Source organism: Camellia sinensis, unplaced genomic scaffold, assembly GCF_055761805.1.
Source record: "Camellia sinensis isolate YWXY unplaced genomic scaffold, ASM5576180v1 Unanchor12, whole genome shotgun sequence".
NCBI classification, from domain to species: Eukaryota; Viridiplantae; Streptophyta; class Magnoliopsida; order Ericales; family Theaceae; genus Camellia; species Camellia sinensis.
The window spans coordinates 1,401,899-1,423,571 of NW_028128998.1; the positions used below are offsets into that span (position 1 = coordinate 1,401,899).

At 45.7% G+C, this 21,673-nt stretch overlaps 1 protein-coding gene across 1 annotated transcript; it reads left to right on the top strand.

Moving 5' to 3' along the window:
• Positions 1–13,714: 13,714 nt before the first annotated feature.
• Positions 13,715–14,796, top strand: LOC145814693 (uncharacterized). Its single transcript, XM_082911701.1, has 3 exons — positions 13,715–13,975; positions 14,060–14,158; positions 14,400–14,796. Exons 1-3 carry the CDS (start codon positions 13,715–13,717, stop codon positions 14,682–14,684), a joined length of 645 nt encoding a protein of 214 aa, XP_082767827.1. The 3' UTR covers positions 14,685–14,796.
• The last annotated feature ends 6,877 nt before the right edge of the window (positions 14,797–21,673 follow it).

Below are 21,673 nucleotides of genomic sequence, written 5' to 3' on the forward strand. Positions count from 1 at the left end.
GGGAGGTTGTAGACTTTTTAGTGCTGAAACAGCATGATAAATAAGGCTAAAACAAGCAAGCAACACATGCACAACATGTTAAGAGCCAAAAGCATTGAAACTAGTGAAGAGCACTACACTGGAAGCATGCAATATCAACCTCAAATGATTAAACCAACTCAAAATAGAGCTTAAACATGCCAAACCAGTGGCCAAAATATGCTGAGATGGAAGCTTAAATGGCAAGAAAAACATACTCGCATGTTTTCTCATAAGTAAGATACAAAGCACAACTCTCAAAAGCAATAAAAGAGTGACAAAAGTGAGAGTGTGACAAAGCTATACACACTGAAATTACATGTTAAATGATGCCATATCATGTAAACAACTCAAATAAAGCATGTTAGAGACCTTAAAACACAAAGCTAGTAAAGCAATTTACACTACAACCATGCATAACAAGACTCATATGACCAAGAAGGCTCAAAACAGAGCTAAAGCATGCTAAATCAGTGGCAAAAACACACTGAGATCAAGTCTCAAATAGGTAGAAAAACATCCTCACATGCTAGGTGTAGACACCCCATTTTTGACCGCCCTTAAGACTTGGGCGTTGCTGATGGTTTACTTGATGGTGAAAGATGCGCAGGGCAAAGGTTCGATTTCTTTGGCAAGAGGAGAGTCAAATCCTAACCTCACACCCCCTTTTGGACCAAAGCTATTTTGAATGGTTTTTAGACCTTAAAACCCTCTCTTTCAAAATGTTTTTGAAATAAAGTTCCTACGATGTTTCGAGGCTCGCATTTTGTAAAATGTTGTGCTTTTCAGCAAACCGAGCAAGGACAAAGGGGAAATGAATGAAAGAGAGATGAAATATTGGAAAAATCTTTCAAAACACCTTGTTCGGGAGTTTGGAGTTGAAGAAAAGAGGAGAAGAGGAAAGAAACCTAGCTGAGGAAGAAGTTGGGTATGAATCGCTAAGAGAGAGTCGAGCGGTCCTCGCTAAATCAGGTTTATCTATCTATGAACTTGGATTTAAGCTATGAGGCCACCACCATTGGAAAAAATACTTCCGGGGCTTCATTTTACACTCAAGAATCTCATAAAGCCGAGTCCGGATGGGGGAGATATGATTGGTTGAAGTTGGACATCATTCTGGTTGGACTGAAACTGAGTGGCTTCACGAAACGAGGAATAACTTTTTTCACAGTTGGAATTTTGAGGTGAGGCTTGCATATTTGGAAATAATACTTCCGGGGCTACAGTTTAGGCTCAAGAATGACCTACAAAGGAGTCCATATGAAGGAGTTATGCCCATTTGAAGTTGGACCTGCAGAGCAGAATTTGCTATCGGCCACAAATATGTGCAGTCGGCCAAAAAAGTAGCAGATCGGCCAAATAAGTAGCAGACCGGCCATCACAAGTAGCAGATCGGCACTAAAGATGGCCGATCGGCCAAAAGTGACCCAAATTCATTTTTTTTTGAAGATATTTCATCTCCAACTGTTTCTAGCAAGCTCCAGCTGTCCTATAATCAGATATTTTCGACCAAAAGCTCATTTGTGCTATATATGAACATATATCTCCCATTTTGCAAGGGAGAAGTTCTTGGGCAAGTTTGGGAGCCTCTCTCTCTAAAAACTCCACTCTCTCTAGAATTTTCAGACCTAAAATCTCTGCCTCTCTCTCATTCTCTTGCCTTAGTGTGCATAACAAGAGCTATACTTAGAGAAATACCTCTCTTTTGCCTAGACATCCTTGGTGAAAGTGGTCCATCTTTGGGAGGAGGTTGCTTTAAGCTTATTTGGGACTTTGTTGGAGCTCAAAAGGGTGTTTTGGCTCAGATTTTAAGCTGGTTTTGCAGCTGTGCATCAAAGGTAACATCTCTCTCCCTTTAAGCTTGTTTTACACATTTCTTTGGCCATCTTTTCACACTACTTTGGGGCTGTTTTGGGGGTGGTGTTGAACTACAAAAACTCTTGTTTTTCCTCTGTTTTTCAGTCCTAAAAGTCTTGATTTGTGCTTTGGTTGGCTAGGGGGTTGTCCCCCCTTTTGCTCCTTGGCTTGTATGGCCTTGTGAGCCAACTTTCAAACTTTAAAAAAAAAATTCTTTTAGCCTTCAAACCACTAAATTCCAAAGGAATTTCAGTGGTAGAAAACTTGTTTTGAGGGTCAAAATAGGAGGGGGTTGTCCCCCCATCCTCTTCTCTTCTTTGCTTGTATTGATGGCCCTCCAAAAGAGCATGTGTTTCTACTTCTTGGAGGCTATGTTTAGCCTCATTTTTGTGACTTTCTAGACCTGCTATAACTCTGTTTTGGGCTCTCTTGCTCACCTCTTGCATGCTTTATACACTTGTAGTGTAAACCCTCTTTGCTAGACTTATATACTTGATGTCATAGCCTATTGTTCTAGCATGTTTTGGCTCTACTCCAGCACATTTTTGGCTTTGATTTAACATGCTTGAGGTCTAATTTAAGTGGTTTTAGGCATGCATGTTTGGTTTTACATAGCTATGGTGTATTTGGCTTTGCTAGCCTTGCACTTTGGGCCCCCTAGCATGTCATATTTGAACTATTTGCATGATATGGAATCATTTGGTATGTAATTTCAGGTAATAAACTTCTACCATGCTCCCATGATTATCACTCTTTCATTGTGTTTAAGAGTTGTGCCCTTATGCCTTGATTGTGATCTAATTCGGAAGCCTATCTTTCTTGCCATCTTTGTTGCGAGTCCAGCATGTTTTTGCTACCACATTGACCCGCCTTAGGTCTGTTTTGAGTGCTTTAGGTCATTTGAGCATTGCTTGGTATGGTTGTAGTGTAAAGCCCTTAACTAGCTTTGTATTTCAAGTCTCTTGGCATGCTTTATTTGAGCTATTTGCATGATTTGGCATCATTATTGACATGATTTCAGAGCTTGTTGTATCATCATATCCTCATGTTTATCCCGTCTTGCTCATGTTTGAATATTGTGCATTGTGGTCTAGCTTATGGACCAATGTGTGTGTGTGCATACCTCCCCTTTTGGTCCCTTGATTTGGGTGTTTTGGCCACTGTTTTGGACACGGCTGAGGCCCATCCATCCTTAGTGTAAGCCCACGTATCATGCATTTATGTATTGTTGTAGGCTTACCACATTGCATGCTGTCGCATCCTTGTGGTTGGTATCATTGTTGCATGCCTATGACTTTGTGTATTCCCATATCTAGGTTGCATTGTAGTGTTGCGTACTTGTTGCATTTCCATGATGTTTGCATGTTAGGTTGTATCACATTGTATTTGACGTACTCATGTTACATTGCCTTGCATTCCCATGTTGCATTGCATTGGTTACATGCTTCGCACTGAATATGGCATACATGCATTGCATCATGTTTGGTTTGGGGTGTCAAACCAAACATGAGGAATGATGGACGTTCGTACTTGAAGTGACGAAACGAACCTCAACCTTCGGTCGCCGACACTCTTGATCCAACATGATAGAGTGTGTAGCATTCATTTTCTTTGTTGCATTCATTCTACATTAATTTGCACACTTGACACCTTTGGCCGTCATGCATCGAAATGCGTGATTGGTGGCCCGACGGTCGAGAGTCACACTCCCTTGAGTTCTTAGCATGATAGGGAGGGTGGTCGTGCATACATTTGGCTTGAAAATTCCATGCCATGCACTGTCTGTCCTCTGTTGCGGCAAAACCAATGTTCTGCAGGAAGGAATGGCCGGTCGGCCACTTTCAGTGCCGACCGACTACCAATATCCAGCCGATGGCCCCATATTTGGTTGATGACCAGTTCCCCATGGCCGGTGGCCTCACCTGTTAGCCAGTGACCTCCCCCAAGTGCTCAGGGAGTAGTTCATAAGTAGCCTTGGGATTTTCAAAGCTTTCAGAGGCATGAAATAGTGCAAACAAAGGCAACAGTTGGCATGGCAACGGATTTCCGAGCGGAGTCGAGCATGCATGCATTCATCCGTCTCCCCGAAGCCTCTTTACTGTTTTCTTAGCTCAATTAATCTGTTTAATTAGTTAAGTGGTTTTGTAATAATTAATTAGCTTGATAGTTAGTTAATTTTGTATTATTCTTTCGGTCCCTCCCTCGAGAGGGCGCAATTGTATAATAAGCGTGCGTGTGTGTGATGCATATCTTCCAACCTCCATTTCTTTCTCCCTTTTGCTTACCTGCTTTTGTTGGTTAGTTTTAGGCCATGTTTCAATTAGCATACTTATGATAGCATGTTTACATACATTCATTCGTATTGCATGCACCAGGTTCGGCGCATCATACTAATTGCATTGTATTTACATTCCAACTTGAATACGTGGATTGAGTTGTCGCATTTCATATGCCATTCTTAGATTAGCCGAGCCTATTCTAGTTGCATTTTGTATCCGTTGCATTAGCCATCGTAACATGAACTAGGATCATGCATGATTACTAACTAGTTTTCTGTTTTGGCTCGGAGTACACTGTGAGTTGTAACAGCGCCCGCGTGGGCCTCATGCTACAGTTCGGACTCTCGATTTGTGTCACGGTTCTAAATCTGAACCAAAGAGTCCAAATCTGGCAAATCGTTTTGAGAAACAGATTTTTTTGAAAAAGTAGTGCCAAACATGGACTGCTTTGCCAGATACAGAGTCGCCACCTAAATATTTTTTATGGGAGAATTTAGGAAACCCTGACTCGGTGCCGAAGGCCACATGTCCGTCATCACCGGAGTTGTCTCGGCTCGGGAGCTTGGGTACGATCGGGGAAGGTCAGCTATGAGCACCCCCTTTCGCCCGGTCCGAAGACCGGCCTCTACTAACCGTGATATCCGTTTTTGAAAACTTTACGTGTTCTTATTCCATTTATTAGCCTAGAATTACTATGTTATGCGCACAGCAAACAAGTATAGACTAGATTGCCTAATTTGGAAATAAACATTGCATATCCGTTTGGTTTGAAAATGCTTTGGAATTTGCTACTCGCAAGTAGGCTAAAATACGGATTTCAACGAGTTTTTCCAACTCAAACAACCCAACCTTCACCCACAGGCATTCAAAACAGTTTAACACATAAGCATCTAGCCACATGTTAAGCATGCTGTTATGGTAACATTCACACTCATGCGATATGCTAAAGCGGAAATACTTACATAGTACTCCGTGCCAAAACAAAGAACTTGTTAGCAAACATGCATGATCCAAGTCCATGTGAAGTGCCTAATGCATCGCATACAAAATGTTACTAGGATAGGCTCGGCTATCCTAAACATGTCATGTGAAAATGCACAATTATCACGTATTCAGTTTGGGAATTGAAGCATTGATGCAATTAGCGTGATGTACCGAGCCTAATGCATGCAATACAAATGCATGGATGCACACATGCATAGCATAAGGTATGCTAGATTAAACGTGCCCTAATACTAACCATTAAAGCGGGTAAGTAAAAGGGAAGAAAGAAGTGAGGTTGGAAGACATACACACCACCCACACACACTTATTACAGATTTACCCTCACTCGGAGGGACCGAATAAATATTACAAATTAATTAACTACACAAGCTAATTAATATTACAAATTAACTAATTTAATTAAAGCAAGAAAGCGTCTCGGGAAACGCGCCACCATGCGCAAGCTGCCTCTGTTTTCCTCCCTTTCCTCCTCTGGAGGTTGTCAAAACCTCAGGACTACATCCTTGGACAGAGGGGATCATCATCGGCTAGATGAAATTTCCACCGGCAGTGTTGTATGGCCATCGGCACAAAGTTGAAGCTGTCGGCAGAGAAAATAGTGCCGGTCGGCACATTACACTGCCGGTCGGCAGAGTATTCCTGCAGAACCTGCAACTCACAGCAACAGAGGGCAAAACAAGGCATGGCAGCATATTTCAAGGCATGTATGCACCAACCATGTCTCTTATCATTGTAATGACTCAAAGGGACATGTGCCTCGGTTCTCGGACCACCAATCACGCATTTCCATGCATGATGGCCCAAGGAACCAAGCATGCAACTTTGGTTTCAAATGCATGCAAACCAATCAAACGAATTAGGCCCAATTCCTATCACCAATTCAAGGAACAAGGCATGCATGCAAGATGCAATGCAACCTAGGCATACAAGCTAAGGATGCAACATGGCATGGCAAAACACTTATGCAAGCATACAAGCATGCATATGGCAATACAAATGAGTGCAAAGATGGACTTAAACATGAATTAGGCGACTCTAAAATAGGCCTAAAACAGTAGCCAAAAGTGCTAAAGAGTGAGAGCTAAATGGCATGCACACACACATGCACATAAGGACCAACACTTAAGCATGAATCAAACAACATTCAAGCACACTTGAAAGGAGGGATCATGGACTAATTAGCATGCAACATGAGCCCTAAAATCATGTTATAAAATGATGCCAAATCAAGTTATAAATCAAGCCAAAACATGCACCAAAAGGCCTAAGCGTTCAAAGCAAATCAATGAGGCATTGAACTACACTAAGCAAGACCAAACAAGGCATGCAAAGAGAGACCAAAATCAGAGGTTTAGCATGTTAAAACAAACCTAAAGGACCACTTAGATGGTATCTAAATGGCCCAAATACAAAGGCATATACCATGGCCAAAACATGGAGCATTGCAACACATGCTTTCAAAGCATTAAAGAGGCATGCGAGGCAATCAAACGAGCATGGAAATGGGACTGAAATAGCATGCAAGATGATTCCAAATCATCAAATTCATGCAAAGATGGCATGCTACACATGCACATACTCAAAGCCAACAAGCCTAAATGCAAAGGAGCCATATAATGCATGCAAAGATCAACCCAAACGACTATGGTCAGAGCTAAAGCATGGCAAAATAAGCACATAAACTTCACAAATGCAAGCCTAAAACATGCTACAACAAAGGCTAACAACCTAGACATGTTAAGGCACAAATATGGCATTACAAGGCAACTATGCTAAACATGCATAAGGTTCCAAAACCAACTTGAAATCATGTTATATCATGGATATATAAGCATGAAAAACAAACCAAACATGCTCAACACACACTCAAGCATAGGCTTCTTTAAGAGGCCAAGATGTGCCCTTTTCAAGGACAACAAGGAGAGGGGGTGGCCCTCTCCTTCTTGGGACTTCAAAGCATCATCTTTACCACTGAAATCCCTCAAGATTTCAGTGGTGAAGAGACCTCAAAACCAAAATCCCGGAGCTAGCACAAAATGGCTCAAAATGAGGCCTTTTGGGGCCTAAGGGTGGTCAACACCCCTCAAACAACAAAACACTCTTAATAAACAATAAAGAGGGCTTAAAAATAGAACTTTTTTATGTTATACAATAATCACAAAAACAGCTCTAAGATAGGTATAAAATTGATGCAAGAATGGGGAATAAAGGTGTAAGTTTCTTACCCTTGTAGTCCTCTTCAACAAGGATGCTCCAATGGCCTCCTTTGGCTCCAAATCAGTCAAGAAACTCAAGAACAACCCCTTAGAACTCTAATCTTAAGAGGAAGGTGAAACACTAGGTGTTTGTGTGCAATAGTAAGGCACAAAACACCTAGTGTGTAAAATGGGAGGAAAAGAGAGATAGATTGAGTGTATCTAACCCTAACCCTAGAAAACCAGAGCTCTTCTCTGTCTTTCTTCTCTCTAAAATGTCTAAGCCTCTCCTTTCAAGCCTTAGAGAGAGCCCTCTCTATAAGCCTCTTGTAAAGCTTATTCAACAAGCTTTGCAAGAGGGAGATCCCTCCATACACGTGTATGGAGGGGAGAAAAAGTTATACAGCTGTCCTAAAATATCTGCAAAAGCAGATGAACAGCAATCGGCCGGCAAAAAATGCCATCTTGGCCAAACAAAGTGCCGACCGGCACAAAAAAGTGCTGACCGGCAACAAATAGTGCCGATCGGCAAACTATTTTGCCGGTGGCAGCAAAAACCAGCCGGTGGCATCTAGCCACTGCCGGTGATGGGTGGGGATGGTCTACAAGCCCTACCCTGCCCTTCCAAGGCAAAACACAAGTGTTTGGTGTAAAACCAGACACTAAACGGTCGAGTTCGGGGATCCTGAGGCAGGGCGCGCGAGCCGAGACCTCCAGGAACTCCAAATGAACACAAACATGGATAATCACCGAGTGTTCAAACGGTGACGTCCAAGTCTTGAGGACGGTCAAAAATGGGGTGTCTACAGTTGCCCCTCTTTGACAGAACTCGAAAGTCATAACAATGACGGGAGTGAATGTCAAAGCCCAGAGACGACCCATTTTTGACAAGGCCGAAGACTTAGACAAACATGCAATACAAATAAGATATGCGCCCGAAGGCAGGGGCAAAATGCAAGACAATGCACGGAGCCGAGCATAACTTATGATCATGCAAAGAAAGCTGTAATGAAGCAAACATGCGGCAATTTTAAGCTAGCATACCAAACTACACTACAATGCAGAAAGGATGTAAGAGAATTATGGAATTCTCAATGCGTCTCACTCGGGAGATACAATACCTGTGCGGCTCGTCTGGTTGCACCAGCTTCGAATGAACCGTACATACAATATCGTGCCTGCAAAGAAAACAAACTTAACAGGTACAATATGGTTAGCAACATGCATGACAATGCAAATGTGGATGCAAAACGATATGCGATATATACAAAACAATGTATAAACAATGCAAATGCAGATGCAATGTAATTGAAACAATGCAAGCTACATGCAAAGCAATTGAATCGTGATCCAATCACGAGCGGTTCGAAACCACACCTATGTCAAATAGATTGATGGAGGTAACAAGTCTGTCTACCATAGAACGGTCAACTGAACTATGAGTATTGTAGACAGACGCAAGAACAAGTATTGGGTGGAATGACACAAGTGGGGAAACAAACCGCTGGAGAAAGGACTACGATCCTAATGCCGGATGCAAAAATTACACTACAATGTAATGGGTGGATATGGCACGCAGGCCAAACCAAATCTTGCCTAGGAAAGGCATGCATACATACAAGCCATGTGTAACACAGAAAAGGTGCCGCAACCCTCAACCAACATATCAACGTGGAATCGGCGCGATACACATACAGAACTGTGTTCTAACATGAAAAGTAAGGGCACATACCAGACCAAGCTCAACCTGGAATGGCGCAAGCCATTAGGCGGAAGGTGATGCAATGAATGCATGCAATCTACAATGCAATATTTACAAATATGCAATGGAATGGATACAATGGATATGGCATACAAGCCAAACCAAATCTTGCCTAGGAAAGGCATGCACACATACGAGCCATGTGTAACACAGAAAAGGTGCCGCAACCCTCAACCAACATATCAACGTGGAATCGGCGCGATACACATACAGAACTGTGTTCTAACATGAAAAGTAAGGGCACATACCAGACCAAGCTCAACCTGGAATGGCGCAAGCCATTAGGCGGAAGGTGATGCAATGAATGCATGCAATCTACAATGCAATATTTACAAATATGCAATGGAATGGATACAATGGATATGGCATACAAGCCAAACCAAATCTTGCCTAGGAAAGGCATGCACACATACGAGCCATGTGTAACACAGAAAAGGTGCCGCAACCCTCAACCAACATATCAACGTGGAATCGGCGCGATACACATACAGAACTGTGTTCTAACATGAAAAGTAAGGGCACATACCAGACCAAGCTTAACATGGAAAGGCGCAAGCCAAAGGCGGAAGGTGATGCAATGAATGCATGCAAACTACAATGCAAATGCAAGACAATGCAAATATGCAATGACTATGATTGCAACTTTCCCTATCTTACCAACAGGGTGATATACTAGGTTGGTTCAGTATCCAGAACTGAGGCGTAGACATGCCGCCTCAACCTATGGGGCTTCCATACAGATTTCAAGCCGAGGGTAAACCTCTGGGTATTTAAACCAGACTTTAGTCTCGGAACTCCCGAACCTTTGCGTTCTAGGCATAAGCCGTTCGAACTCTAGTTTCCACCGTCCCCGTTGGTCTTCTAGGAACTCATCGCAAGCACAGACAGGTGGCTTTACCAGACCACCGAAAAGTCGTTCGGGCACGACAAACACCGAAGGAATTGCACCTTCAGAGGATTTAAGGTCTCCTAGACCGGAATGCAAAATGTATGCATGACAATGCATGTTTTTTTTTGAAATGCAAATGATGCAAGTGAAATGCATGTTGCATGGAATGCGCGACAACACGCGGCTCTCGAAGTGTACGACAATGCGAACACTAAAGGTCTTACACCTTCCAAGGATTTAAGGTCTCCTAGACCGTACGTGTTTAAGGTCTCGCCAGACCATGCGTGTTTAAGGTCTCGCCAGACCGGCGGTATTGCACGACGGTATGATGCGCAAAATAGCGCAATGCGTTAGGCAACGCGAGTGCACAGGACAGTGCGATGGAATGCATGCAAAATGCAATGAGATGCGCAAAACAGCGCGAACAATTTTGAAATGCACAAAACAGTGCGATGCGCAGAACAGCGCGAGGTTTGAAATGCACAAGACAGTGCAATGCGCAGAACAGCACGAACAATACAATGCACTAACAAGTGCAATGCGCAGAACAGCGCGAACAAAATACAATGCACTAACAAGTGCAAGTAAGGTGCGCAAGATAGCGCGAACAAAATACAATGCACTAACAAGTGCAATGCCAAGTGTGACGTGCATGCCACACAGAGTGTAAATGGGCTTAAATGCGCAACAACGCACGTATTCCGGAATGCATGACAATGCATGGAATGGAAATGCAATGATGATGCATGAGAAATGTGCACGACAATGCAAAGGGGTGCGTGTTGCAACGCATGTAACACGTGCATAACAATGCAAATGTGTGGCGCACGACAGTGCGATGTAATGCACCGAAGTAGTGTGATGAATTTGTGCAACACACATGGGGCAACCTTTGAATTCAAAAAGGATACAAAAAGGATACACCTTGCACGAATTCGAGTGCCACGCACTGGAGACACGGCCCGAAGTCAAAACGGAGGCCGGTTGAATGTCGGAGATGCGCTTTCTTGCACTTTCTTCAGCTATGAAGACCCAAAACAACTCAAAAGGCCTAAACAAGGCTGTGGGAACCCCACCGGCCGAAAGGGGAGGCCACCGGCTGGCCATCGGCACAAAAATAATTCTATCGGCACAAAAAAGTGCCGGCCGGCACAAAACATTGCCGACCGGCAAACAGTTGCTGAATCGGGGCAATTTTGTCTTTTCACTTCGGGCATTATAAAATAGGGCTTGAAAACCCTATTCTTCACTTTTCCACCGCCGAAAATTCTTGCCCTCTCTCTCTAGAGTGCTTCTGTCTCATTTTTCGCCCGTTTCTTCGCGTTCTACGCCCGTTTCGTCGTCGGATTCGCGTTTCTCTTCGCGTTTCAGACATTTTCCACCGATCACATTCTCGTTTCGGCGCCTCGTTCGGCGTTCTCGCCTTCTCGGGGTTTGTTCCCCTCACTTTCCTCTTCATTTCCGTGTCCTTTCACATTCCGGCCTTCCCGGCCATTTCCGACCCTCTCGGGAGTTGACTTTTCAGTTGACTCTTCGTATTCCGGCTCGGTTTTCCTTTTCCGGCCATTTTCACACCACTCTCTACATGGCGGACGACATTCCGCATGTCGGGACTCCCCCGGACCACGAGATGGACCCCGGGGTCGAGCTCTTACCACTGAGCGAGCGCCCGTTCGACCCGGCGACCTACCGGCCGGCGATCCACGTTCTGCCCCCTGACGGCCTGCGTCAGTTCCGGAGCTTCGAGAGGTACGCACCCCCTGAGTTACTGCTACGCGAGCCTACCTCCCACCTTTCATTCGGCACTCCCGAGGTAACTCTTCATCTTCTGCTTTACTTTCTGCAATGTAGGATACAAAACTGCCATAGTTAGCTGTATTCTTTAATTGCTGAAATCTGATATGCCGTAGACCGTAGTTGACTGTAAACATACATGCAACCGATATCTGCTTGAGACTGACACATGCACACACACTGCACTAGCCCTGAATTACTCAAACACACTGTACTTACTGTATTCTACTGCACACACACTGGTACCCAGTATTTGTCTGAATCTGTTCGATTTGCACACATGCCACATCTGTTCTGAAACGCTCAAACACGCTGACACAGCACACGTATTTTCTATAAGCACACCGGCACCCGGTATCTGCCTGAATCTGACAAACTTGCATACATGCCATATCTGTCTTTTCAAAATCGCATTTTGAATGTTGTCCTGCAATTGTTGTTTTCTGTTTACAGGAGGGTTCCCATACCATTCGCGGGTATGGGAATACTGGTGCGCGGGAGTGGTATGACGAGCTCCCTGATGTGGTCCAGCGCATCGTGGACCGAGCGGGCTTCGGCACCTTCTGCCGAGGGCTCTCTAGGCTCTCCACATGCAGACCTCTCCTTGCTGCTTTGGCGGAGAGGTGGTGGGACACCACCGATTCTTTCCATTTCTCTGCTACAGGAGATATGACGATGACCCCTCATGACTTCTCGATGCTCACAGGCATTGGGGTAGGGGGTGATCCGATCCCCTTCGACATAGCGATGGATGAGTGGACCGCCGCTCAGGTTCATTTACTGGGGGAGGCCCCTCCGCTAGCTCGCCCAGGCTTCGTCCGCTATTCCTGGTTCGAGGCACAGTTCAGGGTCCTGCCCGCATTGGGGGAGGAGACTCAGATGACCGAGGAGGACGTGGAGAGGTATGCTCGGGGCTTCCTCATGTTCCTTTTCGGGACTACTATCTTCGCCGACCGGGCGAACACCGTGCCTCTCTGCCTTCTCAGTGCACTGGTGGACGTCCGAGATATCTTGCATTACGACTGGGGCGGCGCTGCTCTGGCCACCCTGTACGGCTATATGAGCTCGGCTTCTCGCGGCAGCGGCCAACTGCTCGGAGGTTACTGGCGGGCTTGGGAGGTACATTTCTTCTCCTCTTTTCCTTTCTGTCTCGTACTTTCCGTAGTCTGTACACTGCACACACTGTAGTCTGCGTTACACTTACCGTATACTGTACACACGGCACGCACATACATTCTGCTTCACACTGACTGTACACTGCTCACACTGTACACAATACACGGCTCAACACACGGCTCTGCCATTTCTGCTTCATTCTGTATATCCTGCTTTATCTGATGGTCATACTGACATCTGTTTTGCAGTTGTGGGTTTATGCCTACTTCCCTAGGCTTGCACCTGTGCCAGTCGCGGAGCCTCCTCCGGCTGTTCCTTTCTCGAGTCGCTTTGACGGGGGATGCACCCGGCGACCTCGGGAGACATTCGGCTTCTTCCGCCGATACTTCGACACCATCACCCCCACAGAGGTATGCTTTACTTTCAGTTCGTTTAGCTTCGCTTTCCCACTGCATATTTCAATAACAGTAGATAACAAACTGTCTGTTACTTTCAGATCACATGGCGGCCATGGGCTTCGCTGCCGTCGGCGATGCGGGGTCGGTTCCCTGGTGCTGAGGAGACCTCGCGTTTCCGGATTCTGCTAGAGGGCCCGGTCTGTCGGGGTTGGTACCTGGGGGAGCGTTTTCTACGCCAGACCCGCGGGTTACCTGAGCAGATAGTCCCGGCTCACCCTCCTGCAGAGATGAGGGAGACCGAGGGGCTTACCGATGAGCAGCTGGATGATTACTCCATCGGCTGGGAGGAGGCCGGCTTCCGAGGCATCGGCGACTATCAGGAGTACGTGCGGACGTACCTGATGCGACCTTTGAGCGGCCGTCGAGCAGAGGGGGCCAGGCCTGTGGCATCGGCGGCTGGGGCCGGAGCGGGAGCAGGGGCTGGATCTTCGAGGAGGGCCCGGGTCCGTGGCAGGGGCGGAGTGCGGGGTGGACGAGGAGCTGGCTGGCCTGCCCTGCCTGCTGTACTGACTTTCCAGGGGCAGGGTGGGTCGACCTATCAGATCCCCTTCGCCCCTCCACCGGCTGGTCACGAGTTCATTGACATCTCCGACTTACCGCCGGTATGTTCTACTGCATTTCGTACAGTTATTCATTTCAGTTTACTGATATTCCACAGAATACTAATGCATCTGATACCTTTGCAGGCTTCTTCTGAGTACACCCGTCAGTCGTTGGCGATGAATGCCTCGATGATGGGGATGCTCCAGCGGACATTTGACCTTCTGGCTGTCTACAGCATACCGGTATGTCCTTCTGACACTGGCCTCAAACCATTCATACACTGCTTCGCATAATCTGATTCACGGCACAACACCTGATACACTGATCTCACTGTATCTGAGCACTGCACACACTGCATTCTGCACTGAACTCTGTACTGACAAACTGCTCACGGCATTCATACACTGTATCCATACACTGCATTCTGCACTGATAAACTGTCTACAGTATACTGATGCATTTCACTTTTTGTGTACTTTTCAGCCTCCCTTCCAGATTCCCATGGCAGGAGGTGCTCCAGCCAGACCTTCTGTCCCTGCCCGGGGGAGAGATGAGGAGGGCAGGATATTTCCCCGCACTAGGGGTGGGCGTACTCACGTCGGGAGCAGCTCGCGGGCTCCAGTCCCGGACGATGACGACGACGAGGAGTCAGAGGCGGAGGCAGGGTCATCGGAGGAGGAGACCGCAGACGGTTCTAGCTCAGGCTCTGACGACGACGCTGTTGATGCTCCTGGACCCTCGTCCAGGAAGAGGACCAGGACAGACTGACGGCCCTTCGGAGTGCTTGACATAGATGTAGATTTTTGCTATCTTTTCTTTCTTTCCTTGTACTTTTCTTTTTGGTTGGTAGATAGATTACCTTGTACTGCCACAGGCAGGTTTTGTTTCCAAAGCTTGTACATTTGAAAAGATAGTGAAATGAAACAGACTCTTTATCTGAAAAAGTGTTTACATTTACACATTTCATGCATTACATCGCATCTCATCATGTTACACTTTAATGTAAACGGAACTGATTGGTTGTCTGAAAATTGAACACTTGCACTGTAATAATCAGATAACTTAAACAGCTAACAACCGAAACAACCCAAGCAACCCACTGCCTGATTCTTAGACACACAGCCCTTACTCTGTTGGGGATTGATCTGCATACAGCCCAAAACACAGCATTCAGTTCATTCTGCACACTGCAATTCTCAAACAAGACAGCCCAATCTAATCAGGACGGACCTCAAAGATGGAACCGGTTGGAGTCGGAACACGTTCCAATGTAGAGAATGGCACAGCATTCTGAGCATAAGCGATTTTTGAAATCGAATAAGGGTTTTTCAAACCGGGATATCGAGCCTACCACTGAACAGAGCGGAAAGGACTCAAATATAGGTACACGACCTAAACACAACGAGACACGCTCGGGAAAGACTAAAAACAAAAGACGAGACCGTCAAATGAAAGAGACACGACACACAGACGCGTAACCAAAGATGGGGGACCTCGGACCACGAGGAGCCAGTTCAATCTGGGTATTGTTTCCCACCCCTTCTTATTTGTGATTCTCACATCACTCAACTCTCAAGCTCGGATTTTCTCTCGAAACCCTTTTCCTCGCTTTTCTCTCAACTTACACCTCTCTATTCTTCATTCTCTCATTTTTCATCCCTCCCCGGGGTGATTGATGGATAAATGGAAAGGTGCGGGTTTATGCTCAACAACGTTAGCTCACGGCTATTCTTCCGGCAGGCAGAGTGCTCTTCTGGCAAGTACGTCGATGACGGGGGAGAGACAGAACGCCTGGCTCAACTGTGCCCCTAGTTCATCATTTTAACCATTTTTTTCGTTTTTGCTTTCTACTAAAACGGTTTTGATCGAAATGAGAGTCGGATTAACGTACTTGTTCGACTTTTGTTTTGAAAAGCATGCAAGTCAGGCAGCAAGCACTGAAAATTTTCCTTTTAGGTCCAAGACAATGGTCCGATTTTGGAAAATGAAATAGTTTTCGAGAAAATAGTCAACCTCAGTAAAAATTTTCAAAAACTATTTTTCAAATAGGTGATGCTCAACAAGCATGAAACTTACCCTTCGAGATGCGCAACCTCGGATCGGAGGCAATGGAAAATTGCCCCTGGTTTGAAGGAGGTTGGGAGGCAACGGAAAGTTGCCCCTAGTTTGAAAGGCGGCTCACAGCGGCTCGTGGCAACGGAAAGTTGCCCCTTGTTTGGGATGGTGCCGCAGCAATTCACAGACAGTCTTCATTGGCGGTGGTCGAGCTCTTAGACACAGCGATGACGAAGACGGTCACAACACATATATGGACACAGTCACCTTGAAGGGTGTTGGCCACTGGACTTTGGAACGAAATTGAAACCATTGCATGGACTGAGACGCTTATGAAAGCGTTGGGGGCTGGACTTCATGATGAAGTTGCCTACGTATCCCAAACATGGGAATCAAGCCTTACGTAGTTCCGGTTAAGGTCCACTCGGGTATTTTAACCTTCACTTTGTTTGGCTCTTATTTTTGCCAAGGCGCCCAATGCAGGTTTTCGACCTTGCGAGCTTCTTTTCATTTTCTATTTCTTTTTCATTTCTTTTTCTTTTCTATTTTTTTCTTTTCTTCTTTTTCAATCTTTCTTTTTGTATTTTTCTCTTTTTTTGTTGTATTTTTCTCTTGCTCTAACTTTTGCCTGGGCCGCCCTTCCGGGTTTTCGGCCCAGCGAGCCTCTCAAAGGGTAAAAGTGTAGCAAGTCCATGCCAAATGGTTTTTTTGAAATTGAAGCCTCTCTGTATCTAGGAGAACGGCTGTTGCACTGATTCGCGGAGAATCCATCTCGGTTGCTCTACGAGTTTCTTCCGACGAGATCTACTCCTTCTGATTCGGCTTTGGTACCTCCTGCTCGAGGGCTGTTTCGAAACTGGCCACACGGGCCTCCATGGCGTTTGTCCGTTGAACTTTCTGAACATTCTGAACGGGTTCAAACTCGGAAAACAAATAGGTTGAATCTTGAGACTGAGAGCGATCCTAGGCTGCGCAATCTGAAGAGTGATTCCACACAAGTCTTCGCAGGGCCGCGTAAAACATTTGCTTTTGAAAGTTTTTAAGAAGGCGACGAATCGCTCGTGCCGAAGATAGTGTGGAACCAATCTGGATCAGGCCAGGGTCCTTCTCAGTACTCACGCCGACAAGCATGATTTCATTCATAAAATGGCTTAGCACGCCTCTCTTTCTCTCAAAATGATCAAAATTTTGCAAAACCCGAGGAATTCCTTCCTCTTCGTTTTCATCACCGCAGTGTTCAAAAGTTTGTTTTTTTTTGAAAAATTTAGGTTAATGCAATGAGTTTGGGCACACAGGAGAGCAGGCGAGATGTACTGTCAGCCCATTCAAATTCTCTGGTCCTTATGCTGAAAGCAAGCATGAAGGTTGAGATAGCAACAGCTGTTTCAATCGGCTCTGTTGGTGCAACTGGCCCCTCGGCAGAAACAGACTCAAAACAAAAAAAACAGATAATAATTACAAAACAAAATGGTGTTCGGGACAACAACCCCAGAATCACCTGGTATTATATACAACGGGGACTGACTCGATACAACCAGACAGACCCTTAAGCAAAAAAGACTGACTCAAGACAAAGAGACAGACTCAAAACAAAAGACTGACTCGGCATCCAAGCCGAGATTTACAAAACTCGGTTTCACCGATACTCAAAAATGCGTGCCAGACGCTTCATCAAAAATGTACCAAATGTTGCCCGCAGGCGGTTTACTTTACATACTCGCAGTATCTGAGCCCTCGAAATCCAACAACTGAGTGGTGACGGGCTTGCCTGAGGTGGGTGGTAGGATAACCTTGTTATCAATCAAATCCTGCACTTCATGACGAAGGCGGGAACATCCATCGGTACTGTGACCGGACTGCTGATGGTACGCGCAGTACAAGGTAGCATCATGAGTGGCGGGGAGATTCTTCGGGAGTGGCCGGGACTCCAAAGGCTTAAGATGCCCATTCTTCGCCAATATCAGCAATGCCCTAGACAAAGGCATGTGGAGGTCGTGAAAGACCCTGCGCCCTCGGGGCAGGTACTTTGCAGTTTGAGGATTCTTGCCAGATGCGCTGGCGAAAGGATCAGCTGGCGCTGCCTTGGCTTTTTGAACCTTCCCCGGTGCAGGGGTGGGAGCTACTGGAATTGTCTGGGCATGACGGGGCCCATCCCGGTTTTCTGTCTGGCTTGAGCTGCCTTTGATCGGAGCGGGGAAAGCATCATCTACAGCTTTGGTCACTATTGCAGATGTTTGTTGCTTGTTCATCCCTCTGGCCTTCAAAGCCTCGACTGCCCACAGCAGTTGCTCAATGGGGTCGGCGTCTATCTTTGCCTTGTCCTTTCCTTTGGCCTCAGCTTGATCGAGGGCCTGGGTTGGTTCTGGCATGTCGTGGCTATAGCCGGAAGCCACCTCTGGCTGGCTGAGCTCTATCACAATCCGCCCCAGTAGCGGGGGCTCCTGTGGTACAAAATTCCCGGCATACGACGCCGCTGGCGGTGAAGCGGACATTCCATAGGCGAGGTCTGCCACAGACCTTTGGAGGTCACCTATCATCCCCATCAGTTCAAAGGTGGTGGGCTCACGAGCCTGGTATAACTGGGGAGCCCAAACCGGGTGCACAACGGGCGACCTGGGTGGATATGACATACTGATGTTGGCCTCACTCTGTGGAGCGATCCCCTGCTCCAATGCAGCCGTCATAACCACAACTTCTTCTGAATTTTGTGCCGCCATAAATCCTGCCTCAGCAAAGGGGAGACACTGGCTGTTCTGTATCAACTCTGCAACTCTCTGAACTGAAAGAAAAACAGACAGCACTTCAGCCCAAACTGATCAAACACGGGTGTAGCCGAACAACTGTTCCCTACTGCTGATCACTGTTCCCAGATTTCTGTTCCCCAAAATACTGAATCTGATACCCGCGGATAACTGATTCTCAAATTCTGATACCAATGCCCTTAGGCCTGATGCCCCAAACTTGCAAACTGGTATGTACATTCCTGTAGAGATACACTCTAAAAGCACATAGCAAGTAAGAGAGAGCCAAAACACCCCTATGTTGGGGTAGGGTTTCCCTGTCCTATTTTGTCAGGAGCTAGGGTTTCACTATGCACACAGCAGTTCTCAAACAACTTAGCATCGGGTAAGCAACCTGTCCTAATTTGGAATGGTCACTATGGTTCCGAATATGCACTAGGTCGAATGGTCAAAAAGGGTGCCCCGGTAAAACCAGGGTTTGTGCTCCCATACTGTCAGAGCCCATAGCCGGTCAACCTTATGGACATGCCTTGACAAGACAAGCCTCTGGCAAACCGTTCAGGAATGGCAGATGGCAAACACTGTGTTCCTAGGCGCACCAATGCACATGCAATGCAAAGAAACACATAACTGTAATCAAAACGGGATATCATGAGTTCGAGTCAAGCTCTCTAAACTCCCCAGCGGAGTCGCCAGAAACTGTAACAGCGCCCGCGTGGGCCTCATGCTACAGTTCGGACTCTCGATTTGTGTCACGGTTCTAAATCTGAACCAAAGAGTCCAAATCTGGCAAATCGTTTTGAGAAACAGATTTTTTTGAAAAAGTAGTGCCAAACATGGACTGCTTTGCCAGATACAGAGTCGCCACCTAAATATTTTTTATGGGAGAATTTAGGAAACCCTGACTCGGTGCCGAAGGCCACATGTCCGTCATCACCGGAGTTGTCTCGGCTCGGGAGCTTGGGTACGATCGGGGAAGGTCAGCTATGAGCACCCCCTTTCGCCCGGTCCGAAGACCGGCCTCTACTAACCGTGATATCCGTTTTTGAAAACTTTACGTGTTCTTATTCCATTTATTAGCCTAGAATTACTATGTTATGCGCACAGCAAACAAGTATAGACTAGATTGCCTAATTTGGAAATAAACATTGCATATCCGTTTGGTTTGAAAATGCTTTGGAATTTGCTACTCGCAAGTAGGCTAAAATACGGATTTCAACGAGTTTTTCCAACTCAAACAACCCAACCTTCACCCACAGGCATTCAAAACAGTTTAACACATAAGCATCTAGCCACATGTTAAGCATGCTGTTATGGTAACATTCACACTCATGCGATATGCTAAAGCGGAAATACTTACATAGTACTCCGTGCCAAAACAAAGAACTTGTTAGCAAACATGCATGATCCAAGTCCATGTGAAGTGCCTAATGCATCGCATACAAAATGTTACTAGGATAGGCTCGGCTATCCTAAACATGTCATGTGAAAATGCACAATTATCACGTATTCAGTTTGGGAATTGAAGCATTGATGCAATTAGCGTGATGTACCGAGCCTAATGCATGCAATACAAATGCATGGATGCACACATGCATAGCATAAGGTATGCTAGATTAAACGTGCCCTAATACTAACCATTAAAGCGGGTAAGTAAAAGGGAAGAAAGAAGTGAGGTTGGAAGACATACACACCACCCACACACACTTATTACAGATTTACCCTCACTCGGAGGGACCGAATAAATATTACAAATTAATTAACTACACAAGCTAATTAATATTACAAATTAACTAATTTAATTAAAGCAAGAAAGCGTCTCGGGAAACGCGCCACCATGCGCAAGCTGCCTCTGTTTTCCTCCCTTTCCTCCTCTGGAGGTTGTCAAAACCTCAGGACTACATCCTTGGACAGAGGGGATCATCATCGGCTAGATGAAATTTCCACCGGCAGTGTTGTATGGCCATCGGCACAAAGTTGAAGCTGTCGGCAGAGAAAATAGTGCCGGTCGGCACATTACACTGCCGGTCGGCAGAGTATTCCTGCAGAACCTGCAACTCACAGCAACAGAGGGCAAAACAAGGCATGGCAGCATATTTCAAGGCATGTATGCACCAACCATGTCTCTTATCATTGTAATGACTCAAAGGGACATGTGCCTCGGTTCTCGGACCACCAATCACGCATTTCCATGCATGATGGCCCAAGGAACCAAGCATGCAACTTTGGTTTCAAATGCATGCAAACCAATCAAACGAATTAGGCCCAATTCCTATCACCAATTCAAGGAACAAGGCATGCATGCAAGATGCAATGCAACCTAGGCATACAAGCTAAGGATGCAACATGGCATGGCAAAACACTTATGCAAGCATACAAGCATGCATATGGCAATACAAATGAGTGCAAAGATGGACTTAAACATGAATTAGGCGACTCTAAAATAGGCCTAAAACAGTAGCCAAAAGTGCTAAAGAGTGAGAGCTAAATGGCATGCACACACACATGCACATAAGGACCAACACTTAAGCATGAATCAAACAACATTCAAGCACACTTGAAAGGAGGGATCATGGACTAATTAGCATGCAACATGAGCCCTAAAATCATGTTATAAAATGATGCCAAATCAAGTTATAAATCAAGCCAAAACATGCACCAAAAGGCCTAAGCGTTCAAAGCAAATCAATGAGGCATTGAACTACACTAAGCAAGACCAAACAAGGCATGCAAAGAGAGACCAAAATCAGAGGTTTAGCATGTTAAAACAAACCTAAAGGACCACTTAGATGGTATCTAAATGGCCCAAATACAAAGGCATATACCATGGCCAAAACATGGAGCATTGCAACACATGCTTTCAAAGCATTAAAGAGGCATGCGAGGCAATCAAACGAGCATGGAAATGGGACTGAAATAGCATGCAAGATGATTCCAAATCATCAAATTCATGCAAAGATG